The sequence below is a fragment of the Phalaenopsis equestris genome, unplaced genomic scaffold (assembly GCF_001263595.1).
Source record: "Phalaenopsis equestris unplaced genomic scaffold, ASM126359v1 Scaffold000232, whole genome shotgun sequence".
In the NCBI taxonomy this organism is placed as follows: Eukaryota; Viridiplantae; Streptophyta; class Magnoliopsida; order Asparagales; family Orchidaceae; genus Phalaenopsis; species Phalaenopsis equestris.
Genome location: NW_018164674.1, coordinates 272,105 through 285,927, shown reverse-complemented (window position 1 = coordinate 285,927; position 13,823 = coordinate 272,105). Strand labels below are relative to the sequence as shown.

General features: G+C 33.3%; 1 protein-coding gene across 1 annotated transcript in view; it reads right to left on the bottom strand.

The window, feature by feature from the left end:
* Positions 1-612: 612 nt before the first annotated feature.
* Positions 613-13,823, bottom strand: part of LOC110023800 (actin-related protein 4) — a 28,960-nt gene continuing 15,749 nt past the window's right edge. Inside the window, exons 15-19 of the mRNA XM_020723392.1 lie at positions 11,656-11,715; positions 11,514-11,576; positions 9,656-9,718; positions 1,331-1,395; positions 613-685 (exon numbers count right to left, since the gene is read on the bottom strand). Coding sequence (XP_020579051.1) covers positions 613-685; positions 1,331-1,395; positions 9,656-9,718; positions 11,514-11,576; positions 11,656-11,715 — 324 coding nt within the window. The remainder of the gene's footprint in view (positions 686-1,330; positions 1,396-9,655; positions 9,719-11,513; positions 11,577-11,655; positions 11,716-13,823) is intronic.

Here is a 13,823-nt window from a genome sequence, read left to right as displayed (position 1 = left end):
TTTCTATTAAATTATGATGTTTTTTGGTTATTTTTTGAGTTTAGAGTCTGGCCGGATGATTTTTGTCTACTTTGGCTTTGTGCTGATGCTAGCTAAGCCACACGATTTGTATGTTTCAGGTCATGTTGCTTCAGCTTCGGGTTTGCACATTTATAACTGTCTAATAAACATATCAGATATGGGTTTATCATATTTGGGGCATTTAGATAGATAACTCATAATTCTTATATATTTATATATCTTGCATTCATACTTATATGAATATTAGTCAAATCTTTAACATCACATAAAAAATGCCGCTATTGATATATGTTTAAAAGTGAAATGCGTCTTTTCATATATAAGTTTATTATACTAAATCAAACTTTAGGGGTTAGATAAGTAAATACATTAGAATTGTGTCGGTATGTAAACTTTTATATTATTTTTATGTTGGACTCGAACCTAACTCATCAACTTGAAGTAAGAAAATAGAATTAAGCTCCACCAAATGCTTCGCTGGACCGGCCAAATGCTTCGCTGGACCGGTTATGGAGAAAGCAAAAAATAAAAAAATAACATGTAATTAGGAAAATTAACCAAAAAAAAAAAAAAATGCAACAGTTTAAGTACTCACTCCCCTTTGGAGAACCACATCTGCTGAAATGATCCAAGGGAAGCCAAAATGCTCCCTCCTATCCATACACTGTAGAGAATAATAGAGCCAGTTATTTTAGATGAATAAAAGAACTGGAAATTAAAAGAAAAAAGGAGAGTCAATACTTGTGTAAAAATCTCTCCTAAATATGTTTTGGAATAATTACATATATACCATTCAGATTAATATATTTACAAAAGTAGCGCCAATGTTATTTTTTTAAACTACCAAACTCATGTACTTACACATGCCACAATCAAATCTTTGAGAATATGAAATAAAAATAAAGGCAGCTAACACAAAACGAACACATGTAAATTTATAATCTTTTTGTTGTATATAAAACTAGGGGTAGTCAGAACGAAACTCTCTTTCGACAAATTATGACATCCACAGACATTCTTGATCATCCTTTAAGGTCCCATCAAGGTATGTATGTAAGAAAATTAATATATCATCTGATTTAGTGCAAATGGTTTAATTACTCAATGTCTGCATTGCAACACTAAAGCAAGAAAACTTTCATTTTCCAATCAGCATCAACAAAATAAGCATTATTACTTTCATAACCATCGACCAAAATTACTTACTACAGACAAAAAAACTTTAAATTATTGCAATAAATAAACGTCAAGTATTAGTGATATTTCAAGTATTAGACAAAATTTCTATGGCACAGAATGTAAAACAGACCTGAATCGTCTCTCTGTCGCGTTTCCGCTAGCTAATACCTTCACCCTTGCAGCTTGAGGACTCTCCTACAAGGCCACAAAAACATGCCACACGGATTAAACAGTATATTCTTAAAAATAAATAAATATTATGCTGCGCAGTAAAATCACCATTAAAATGATCATATTCCCAGATGCAAAAAAGTTTGAAATTTGAGTTAACAGGATAAAAAAGAGTGTATACCAAAATTAATAAATTGAATTTAAATTTTAGCATGCTAGGGCTTTTCTCTTATACAATTGTAATGAGACAGATTTATTGCCTCAGGGCATTCTTCTGGATCAACTTTATCTTTTATTTTTGTTTATAAAAACATATTTGTTTAGTGTATTTTTTACAAAATGATCCTTAAAGGCCCCTAAGATTTTAATTTGCCACAACATATTCAAATTTCAAAGAGAATTGGCCGTATATATTGCTTGAAACTAGAAGACTACGAATAGGAAAATGTGAAAATTAAGTGATTGAGCCGATATAAAATTAAGTAAATTTCTTGCAGAGAAAACCAAAAGAATAAGTGAGAATGGGGATTAGGAAAAAAAATAAGAAAATCATATTTGGAGGAAAATAAATGAAGAGAAGATAACCATAACTATAAAAGACATTAGGAAAACTTTAGAGTCATTAAGGGCCCGTTTAGGATCCCGTTTTGTGGCTATTATTTTGTGGAAAAGGAGAAGCGACGTTTGGGAACCCTTCTATTTCGAGTGTTTCTCTATTTGGGGGCCGCAACAAGTCAAACGCCGAAAGGGAAGGGTGAGAGGGCGTTCCGCGGCTGGAGCTCCATTGCGAGGTGCCTTTGAAGCAGCTACCCCTTTGGATTTTTGGTAATCCCACTCCCTATACTTGCATAGACCCTCACCTCTGCCTTCCTTTATCAATCGTATCATTAAGGCTGAAACCTGGTTCCGCTCCCCTCCCTCTGTTCGACGCTGACGACTTGCCACAACCTTCAGGTGAAGTTTTCTCCTCTATGGATTTTTTTTTTTTTTTTGCAGTTCATTCGCCACCAACCTCTGCTTTTCTTATTTCTTTTGTGAATTTTTTTGTGTTCTTGATCTGCATATGTATCCACCGTTATATGATGGTCAATTAGCTTGTTCTTTTTCATGTATATGCATAGATGAACATGAGATTTCTAAGCACCTATATATTTTTTTTCTTCTTGTATTGCATATGCTTTGATGTAAAGTTTAAGTTTGCAAGATAGATTAATTAGTAACATCAATAGTAATCCTGATGAAACATTAGAAGCTATGGAATGGAAAATATATGAGATTTGTTCATTTTTTTTTTTAAGATTTATTATTTTAAATATCCTAACTGTGGAATAACATTTTGAGGTGGAGAGTGTTGAGCATCACTCATTTGTTTTAGTTTTCTTCTGCTGAGACTTTTATAAATAGAATTGCATATGCTCTGTTGCACATTTGAAGTTTGCATGATACATAAATTAGCAATATCTCTACATGTTCTGAACAATCAGTAGAAGCAATGGGATGAAATACATATGATCAATGTTCATCTATTTATTTTAATTTTTTTTCTTGGTTTATTTTCTTTAGATAAGTATATGAGCAAAGATTTTCAGTTTGTTTAACATATTTTGGTTTCATTTGTCTCCTCAGTGTAGAGTAAAATTTTGGGGGGGGGGGGAATGTTGAGAATTGTTTCTTTTTTCTTAATTTATTTGAGACTTTTATAAATAGAATTACATATACTTTGCTACACATTTAAAATTTGAATGATAGGTAAGTATTAAATTACTTATAATTACTAACATTTTATAAGTAATATAACAATATCCTAACAAAGTTAAAAGTACTAAATTACTTAAAATTAAGAAGTAAAACGTTAATATTCTAACATCAAATTATGAAATAATGTGAGTTATACAAACATTAAATTATCAAAATAAGCTAAAATATTAAAATGAAATATTAAAACAACAAAACAAAACAATTCAAAAAAAAAAACTTCGACATAAATCTCTCTCTCCCCCACAAAAAAAATATATAAAATGGCAACAACATTTGATTTTAAATTTAAAAGTCCCTTGTCGCTCATCACCCAATTGATTTTCAATGGAATCATCGACATGATTAATTATTTATCTCACACCTTATCCTTAGCGTATGTATATTTTCTCATACCTCGTTACCTTTAATCTCAGTTATCTTCTTTTTTTAAAGAAGAATCATCAATAAAAAAATTAATTAAACTAGAACTTAGATCATAGAGAGAACTCAACTATATAAATTTTCTATGAATACATTTTCCTTTTATTTTCTGCTATTTAATGGGTAAGATTTGAAGGATAATAGGTTAAGGCATATTTATATTACTTCTAATATTGCTAAAAAAGTTAAGTATACCCTTAAGAATTTGAGGCATTTTTTGAGGCGAGGTGGAAAATTAAGTGAAAGCCTCATTGCTTTTTTTTAGCAAAAAAACATTAAAGAGGGCCTCAAGACGTGCCTCATATTACGTAATTTGAAACAAGGATATTCAGTTAGAAATATTAGTTCTCCCCCAACACATGGTAATTACCGCTGATGTTATTCATTCTCCACTTTGAGTTTTATTTGTGCATAGAGAAAGGGGCTTTGAAAACTTCCAGTCTTCATAATCAAAGAGGTTTAATCCCTATTTCGATTGCTCTACATTTTAAGAGCTTAAATCATAATCTTTTCTATGATTCGTTTTTACATGTTTTTTCAAGATATTCATCAAATTGGTATTAATCTTTCTTCCCAATTTTTATCATTTATTCTTGTAACTTTTGGTAGTCCATTTTTTATGTTAGCCAAATCTGAGGATGGTTTGATCCCCTGAGAAACTAATGAGTCTCTTAAACAATTTATGTTTATCTAAAATCAAAAAAAGTTGTTAGTTGGTTTAGCTCGGTTGTGAGTCCTGTTTGGCCAATTTGATTTACTATAATGAACATTTCAAAACCAATCAATTGAGCTAATTCATCAAAAAAATCATTTAAACCGATCGAATGCACATCCCCAGAGGGACTTCATCAAAGTATCCTAAATTTCTAATTATTCAAGAACTTTTTTCTCGAAGAATGTACCATGTGGTTGGATTCCAAATGTGCATACTTAAAATGGACACCTCATTTTGACTTCACCCCAAGTTCGATAATTTTTCCATTCATAAATTTGTTACTTCAATCAATCAATATTGTATACTTTAAATTCAATTTTTGAAAAACGCTCTAGGTCAATGATGCTGCTGCAAAAGCTTTCTAATCGTTAGTGGCTTGGTATCAGTTGAATTGGTTTTTTTCCCCCACTTCAAAAAGAAATTAAGATGGAACTCGACATCTAACAGCTTCTGAAAGAAGGTGTTGACCTCATTTTTGGGTGAGGTTTTCACTTCTCTTCTTAGAGCCTAGGATTTAGCTTTAGACTTCCCTTATTTAACCCTCCTAGAGGACTAGTACGGGACTCACACCATTTAAAAAATTCGAGACACCTTGTCACTTCTTCGAGTCTCGTATGGGCGGTCTCGAATCCTTGCAATTTTGCTGAGTTGGTTAGAACCGGCATATGAAACTCGAGTTGAGTTCCTGCAATGAATAGGAGCAGCCTCTAGACAAACCTCTTGCGACTCAAATTCTAACTAACGCCGCATTTTGTCCATGCATTGCACCACGCACAATTTTGACTTAAATTGACTTACCCGTCGGCGAACTCGTCTGGACTACCCTGGAAGACGAAACGGACCACGCAGATGCGTCTGAAACGTCGAATTTAGCTAGAAATGACACCCATATCAAAATGATTTTGCATGTGAGCAATTAGCACAGAAATCGATGAACGTTTTTTTTAATTAGCGAGGCGCGGGCTCGGGCTCAACCTAGGTTCAACTCGAGTTCGATTTGGGTTGGATGCGGGCTGAACACAGGCTAATCACCCCAGCTCACATAATTTTAAAATTCAAATTTCGAACTTCAAATTAACCATTTAATCTCATATTAATTGGGTTTAATTAAAAGTTAGTATTTACCTAATAAGCATTCCCCCACATGGAAGGTAATTAATTTCGCACCTAATGTCTGTAACTGACACTCGCGTTTTTACAAATTCGCTCGATCCGCTCCTTTGATTAATTAAGCTCTCCCACTCTCCTTTATTCTATTAGATCTCCCCGTCTGCTCTCCTCTCGGCATCGCGAACCCCTGCTCTCGACAGATCCCTCTCGTCCCCTCCTCTTCGCCTCTCTCGCTCAAGATTCACCTGCTTGCCTTCTCCCTCACGCACCGAACTCAATCTCGCCTCCTCCTCAGTGTCACAACCCTAGTCGCTCGCCTCCCCCTGGCAGTCGGCTCGCCCCCAAGGCATTTAACTCTAGATTGGTTAAAAAAAAATCTGAAGCTTACATGCTTTTCTTCTTACTTTTGGAAAGATTTGAAAGTCTTATGCTCATTGATTTGTGAGAAAAGGTGAAAACCTGAAAGTTACATGCTTTTTCTTCTTACTTTTGCAAAGATCTAAGGGTCCTATGCTTTTGACTGGTGGAAGAGGGTGAAAATTATTCATGCAATATTGGGTTTCCTTGTGAGCTAACTTATCTAGGCCGATTTGGAAATTGAGGGAAACATTCCACTCAATTCAATGTATATTTACATATCTCACACATAAACTCTACTCATTACATTCATGCCATGCGAATCTTTCATATCATATAAAAGTTACTACAATTTTGGGTAGGAAGTTGAATGCCACTGATTATTTATGGGCTACTCCTAAATAATAATAGCTGAATCTGGGAAAATATTATTCCTTATTGAGGACCAAGCTTGTCTTGTATTGTTTTCTTTGAAACACTGTTACAACTTTATAATGCATAGAACGCCTACATATGTGAGATCTGAATGCATGCGTGCGGTATATGGAATTGCTATTGCCTTTGTCCTTTTCGTATACCAATGCAATTGTACATATGCAGCTTATTTGAATTCTGGATATACTTACACTTGTGAAAAACTTGAATTGAATATATGTACATACAGAACTCTTTGAATGTCAAGATTTTAAATGCCAATTTTGGGGGCCGTTTTACTCACTGTTTTAAAGGCATTAAGCCCATCATTTGGGGGTTGCTTTACTCACTGTTTGGAGCCATTTTGGGTGCTTTTGTGCGCTGGTTTTGGAGCAGTTTTTGCACCACTTTGGCACCGTTTTAGCACTGATTTTGGGTGCTTTTGTGGACTGGTTTAGGCCGGTTTTGCTGCAGTTCTTGGAGCTTTAAAAGTACCTTTTTAGAGAGGTTTTAGCACTGATTTTGGGTGCTTTGTGGGCTGGTTTTGGAGAAGTTTTTGCACCCCCTTTGGCACTGATTTTGGGTGCCTTTGTTGACTGGTTTTTGGAGCAGTTCTTGCACCGTTTTGGGGCATTTTCCTTTGTGGGCTGATTCGTGTTTAAATTCCTCAACAATTTGGAGCCTCTAAAAATATGTTTTGTGAGTTAATAAAAGCTGTTTGGAATCACCGATTGCTGTTTGGAGTGCTTGAAAGCTGTAGAAGAGCAGTAGAAAGCTGCTGTTTGGGTTTGAAAGTGATGTGAGAGCTGTGGGTGGCTGTTGGGAGCTGTTAATAGGAGTAGAAGTGCTGTTGGGAGTTTAAAAGTGCTGTGAGAGCTGTAGAAAAGCTGTAGGAGGCTGTTTGGGAGCTGTTAGCTGCTGTGGATGGCTGTTTGGGAGCTGTAGGCTGCTGTAGATGGCTGTTTGGGGAACTGTTAGCTGCTCTTTAGTGCTAGAAGTGCTGTTTGGAAGCTTATAGCTTCTATTTGGTGCTAGGAAGTGTTGTTTGGAAGCTTATAGTTTTTATTTGGTGATTAATAACTGTTTTTTGGTGCTAGGAAGTGCCGTTTAGCCCTTAGAAGCTGTTGTTGGTAGTTCCTAACTGCTGTCATGACTCGTTTTGCTACTTTTACACTAGAACTCTTGTTTTCTCCTTTCTTGTTTTCTCCTTGTTCTGCATATTTATTTAAATTTTTTACAAATTATATTATGTTTATGAACTAACCACGCAGCGGGAACATCAACAGCAGATACGTCAGGTACGCATGTACATTTTATTTATTGTCATTTTTATCACTATAATTTACTCTTGCTTTACTGTATCATGCATGCATGGTTGCAATTTCATTTTCAAAATAAAACAATTTTCAAAAATTAAACAACATTTTTCAAAAATAAAAATAAAATAAAATAAAAAATAACAAAAAACAATTTTCAAAAACCAAACAACATTTTCAAAATAAAAATAAAAACATAAAACGTACTTTTAAATTTACGGGAGTCCCTCGAATGAGGTAACATACGTTGCTAACGAGGATTTTCCTAGTTTAAATGAACTTAACGACTCGTTTAAGCTAAGTAAATTCAAAAGAAAATAGTGGTACCGAAACGAGGAAACCGTGAAATCCCAACCGGTACTGCTCTAATCAACTATAATCCCCCCCCCCCCCCCCCCATAATGCTTGAATAATAATAAAACCAAAACTTGAAGCGCACCTGGTAAAACTTTTTGAACCTTAGACTTTAGGATTGCTACTTCAAATAGGAGCTTGGAGTCAGCTTTGTGGGCTGCACGACAAGAAGTTTAGATCGAGCAATAAGAGAATCTTCTTTAGCAATCTCTAATTAGTCTAAATAATAACCAATAGAACTTCGAGGTAGCTCTCCCAGCACGCACCCTCTTTAGACTCCTGTAAAACCATATTGCACAGCGCAAGTCCTAACTCACATTAGGTTCCGAGGTTGTCGTCCGGTACAACGTAAATACTCCTACCTCTGCGGGCTATTTACATAATTAATTATTATGCAAGTGTAAGTCTCAAATAATAAAATTGACAGAATTGAAAACTTGAATAACATCGTCTCAAAAACTAAGCCACACATTAAGATAGTTTACAAAGTTACTGATGTTTCTCCTCAGGATCTGTGACATCCAATACATTTTTCTTCCTTTGAACTCCTGAAAATAATTGTTCCTATTTGAGTCACTCCCACTTATTTTTTCACGTCCTACCGTGAAAACCTAAACTTTAAATTCTTGAAGAAGACTAGTACCTCTGATCATCATCGAGAGTTTTCTCAAGTGACCCCGTCATTTAAGATGTAATTAACTATAGAGGTTTGCCTTTATAGAGAACTTGGAACCCAGGTAAAATAAACCCTACTTAATCTTTATATTAGGTAGAGGAACTTGTCTGTCACACATAAAAAATTTGCAGGTCAAACGGATGTCACAAATCTCTTAGTTTGAAATATTTGGTCCATCGTCGAGGTATACACTTATATTTCGGGAAAGTGTAGTATTCACGGTATCGGACACGATTATGCAAACTATTAGACTAATGAGATTCATTTAGTCTCATTTTTTTCAAAAATTAAAACATACTACTCTCAAAACTCAAACTATATACCTATTATATTAAATTTAAATTTAAAAATTATTTTCACTTTTCAAAATCAAAAAAGTTGACTGACAGAAGGTTAAATTAGAAGGCATTCAACCATATTATTTTTTTTTTGAAAATATTAAGTTCACTTCTAAGAAAGTTAAAGAGCAGCCCAGAAGCTATGGAAACCAAGTAATCAAGGCAATTGGGATCTTTCAACTAATAAAATTCAATTGTTTGAAGCAATGGCGATATTTATCTAGTTTAAACTCAAAACTTCAAACAACTTTGGTTCCAATCATAGTATCAAGGCCTTTCAGCGCAGCTAGCCAAATCCCTAGGCCTATTCACATGATTCTTGAACTTGTCCCTCCTGGGGTTCCTGCTTGTGATAATCAAATTATTGCTAGGAATGCCAGTGATGCAGACAATTTATGTTGCCTTTGTTGTTAGCACTTCTAGCAATATAAGAGCTGATGAACAAGAAATTTCAGATTATATATGCTAAGAAAGAAAAAAACATCAAGTATACAATCATATGATCTAAGTTAGACGATTATAAAATGATCCTGAGGTTTTTCCTACTATTTTTTCCATGTCGATATATAATGTTTTTATTTCTTCATTTCATCTAGTAATGTTTTGTCACTACTTCACATTGTACTTTTTTCATTTAATGATAATTAAACTTGTCTGATTTAAAAAAAAAAATTCAGCACGGGGAACCAATATTTTGAACTTAATATGCATAAAGAACAAGGGCTTATCATTTGTGAGTAGCATTAGATAAAAGAAAAAATAACCGAAAACTTTATGCTAAATTAATAAAAAACAAGCTAGTAAGATGTTGGCTGCAAAAAAGTACCTCCATTAGATCCTTTTCAAGCCTCTCTTTTAGTTGCTGCATGGATGCTGTGCCACCAGAAAGCTGGTAAGAAAAAGATGGGAATCACCAAAACATCAAAAACAACTACATGCAACTACCAAAGCGCTATGATAAACTCATTTTCAAGAAAGCAATATGGAAAAGACGGAAAAAAAAAACACTTGCTTGTTCAATGATACTATAAAAAGACGATATTACAAATAAAGCCTACAAAGATGCATGGAAAAAATCAAAAACATAAACATAGCTGCAGCACTAGCAATATGAGGAGGAGCAGAAATACAGCAAGGAGCAAAACAATTGTACGTATTTCGCTACATAGTTTATCAAAAAGCATACTTTCAGTTTATGCAGCATATAACAGCATTACATCTCCAGCTAAAAAGTTACAGGCACCAAAGAAAAGCACACTATAAATAAGCAAGTATATAAATATTGTGACAGAAATATTATGCAAGAGCAATCATTATTAAGTGAAGTAGTTTTAGGTGGATAAAAGCACAGGTCAAGAAAACTTGATTCTGTGCTTTAACTGTACAACATTTTAGCTGATTACTTTGGCAGGGAAGAAACTCTGATAATTTTCGAGAAAGAAAAGGTTTCTCGCCAGAGTATTTTTAAGTTAAACATCTGCAGTTTTTTTCCAATAATGCATAATAGAAAACAGCTAAATTAAGAACAATTAGAGCACATAGGCATATGAGCAAGACATATATACTCCCGTCATTTCAAAGAGGGTCAAATTATAAGAATGGATACATCACGTCCTTTCTACTAATAGAGCACTTACAGTGTAAAATCCGGTTCAACATAAATAAATAAATAAGTACACTGAACTTGAAGCGAATAGAAGAGAGTAAAGGGAGGGGGTGCAGGAGGGAGGGAGGGAGGGAGAGAGATTTATTGTGTGTGTGTGTTGGGGGGTGGGGCGAATGGGATTGGGCAGAGGAAGTGTTGTTTTCATGTTGGATAGGTAGAATAGTAGGCGGACAATTTTTTGGTGCAAGAAATTTTATGGTTGTAAGAGACAAAAGGAGGGTAGAGGGAGTGTTGTTAACGCTAGAACAGATAACAGTTGGCTACTACAATGATGTAGCTGCCAAATTTTTAGTATCCTAAGTAGGCACAACTGCAATAGGATATATATATATATATATATATATATATATATATATAGAGAGAGAGAGAGAGAGAGAGAGAGAGAGGAGGAATTTTTTAATTCCTTCATTCAAGAAACCATGCCTATTTATAGGCAAAATATAAATCTTAAAACAATTTAAATTTTCGCTAAACTGACTTCACAATAAAAACAAAATCATTAAGAAACTCATAACTCAAATTTAAAGTTCAAACTAAAAACTTGTCAAGGTAAAATTAAATTCTTCCGAATTTTGTTTTCATCTAAATCACCATCCCATGGTATAGATTTCTCGTCACATGATAATGGTCACCAAGCCTTCAATCAATAATTTGTCTTCGTATGCTGACTACTTGGAACTCAAATCTTTATGTTCAAAGGTGTGATCTAAGAATCCAGATAAGTAAATCCCCTTGAATCATGCATCCTCATTTTAGATAACTACTAAAAATAAAAGTTATTTTCTTCTTGGCACCTAAAATTTTACCATTCTTCTGCTTTTTTTTTTTTTTTTTTTTTTTTTTTTTTAAATCTATTTTTAAAACAAAAAAATTATAGGGAACAAATATCACGTGTCATCGTTTGGATAAGTTAAATGTTTCAGTAGAAATTGTGAAATAAATAACATGTAAAATATGATCAATATCTGAATGCTTGCAATTGCCTGACATGCAAGAAATAAATAAAGCATTTACTTACCAAAATGCTGCTAAACAACTCTCTACGAATGTCCACATCACATTTATTAATGCTCTCAATAACCTGAAACAGGCAGAAGTAATTGAACTTTTTGTAACTTGAGCTAAAGAGTTTGCTAAAAACATTACAAAAATCATTTTACCATTTGTGGGAGGCCAGAAACAAGAGAAGAATCTGCAAAATTCTCCATTCCCGGTATAGTCTGCTTAATCCAAAAGATGAACAAATTATTTACATATAAATTGTAGATAATGAATCAAGTATTATACACTTTCCAATGTCAATGTTTTCTTCTAAGTAATACAAATAACACATTTCAAATATCACAATTAAAGCATATATTCATGCAACAGGAAATCTATAATAACTTTAGTTTAAAACAAAAGCCATCCAAAGAATAAATTTTCAATGGTTAGATTTCTCAACATTACTGATACAAAATTAATGCCTAAAACAAAATAAAAAGAAATTCAAAACTTTTTTAAAAAATTAGCATGCTCCAAGGGATTCTAAGTTGGCCAACTTACCAGAATCAGTCAACCTTTGTATTACAAGTCACAGGAGCAACCTTTCACAAAATTTTTGTCAATACAAGCATGGAGGCTTAAAGCTCATAAGTGCAGGTGAGGATTTAAAAGAAAAAATTTTATTTGTAATATTGAATAAATCACAAATCGATTATTTTCTTATGAGAAGAAGAAATCGTCGAGATTGTAAAGATTGTAAGGTCATTCCAAGTGAGAATTTAAGTACTCAACATCGATTATTAGTTCTATATTTTAAGATGATGAGTTGTAAAATAAAAAATATTAGAACTCATCATCGTAGAATTAGATGAGGAACCTAAAAAACATAAATAAATTTTTTTAAGTAATATTCAAGATTTCAAAATTTGGGATGTTCATGAAGAAGCAAATGCAACATGGAATACATTAACAAACACTATTAAAATATTAGCAAAAGATATATAAATAAAAATAGTTAGTGGTGGAATAATAAATTACAAGAAAAGATAAAATATAAGAAGGTATGTTTTAAAAATTGATTTAAATATAAATGCTTAGAGAACTGAAAAAAATATCAAACTGCCCGTAGGGAGTCTAAGAGAACAATCTGTGACGCTAAGGGAGTCTAAAAGAACAATCTGTGACGCTAAAAATTCTGTTTTTAACGATCTTTATAATATATTAAATATTAAGAAGCGTGAAAAATATATGTATAAACTAGCGAAACAAAGAGAAAAAAAAAGTAGAGATTTATCACAAGTAAAGTGTATTAAAGATGAAAATAAAAAAAGTGATTTTCTTAGAAAAAAATATTCAACATAAGTGGATAAGTTATTTTGATATATTTTTTAATGAAATTTCAGAAAATGTGATCGACCTTAGTGATCTTAATATCGTTAATAATAATAAAATATTTCATTTTTACCGTCGCATTAGTAAAAAAGAAGTTGAGGAGGCTTTAAAAAAAACCAAGAGTGTGAAGTCTGTAGAACCTGATGATATCCCAATTGACGTGTGTAAATATTTAGAAGATTTGGGAGTTTCTTGGCTTACTAAACTCTTTAATATTATTTTAAAAACTAAAAAGATGCCTGAGGAGTAGAAGAAGAGTATTTTGGTCCTCATTTTTAAGAATAACAGGGATGCACACGAGTGTTCAAAATATAGAGGAATTAAGTTGATGTGGCATACTTTAAAATTATGGGAGAGGGTAATTGAACATAGGTTAAGACGTATTGCTCAGATTTCTCAAAATCAATTTGGATTTATGTCAGGCAGGTCTACTATGGAAGCTATACATTTATTAAGAGGTTTGATGCAGAAGTTCAGAGATAATAAGGAGGATCTATATTTGATTTTTATCGATTTAGAAAAAACTTACGATGAGGTTCCAAGAGATATCCTTTGGAGAGTTCTTGAGAAGAAAGGTGTTGATATGACTTATATTCAAGTCATTAAAGATATGTATACTAGAGCTGTTACTTGTGTTCGAACCGAAGGAGAATTGACCAAATATTTTGCTATTCTGTTGGATTACATCAGGGATCGGGTTTAAGCCCATATCCTTTTGCTTTAGTTATGGATGGTCTTACTGAACATTTACAGGAGGATGTACCTTGGTGTATGTTTTTTGCTGATAATATCCTTCTCATGGATAAAACGAGAGAAAAAGCCCAAGTAAAACTTGAATTATGGAGGTCTACATTGGAGTCTAAAGGCCTTCGTTTAAGTAGAACTAAAACTGAATACATGGAATGTAAATTTAGTAGTAATAGCTCTACTGACAGAAGTGTGACTTTGGGTG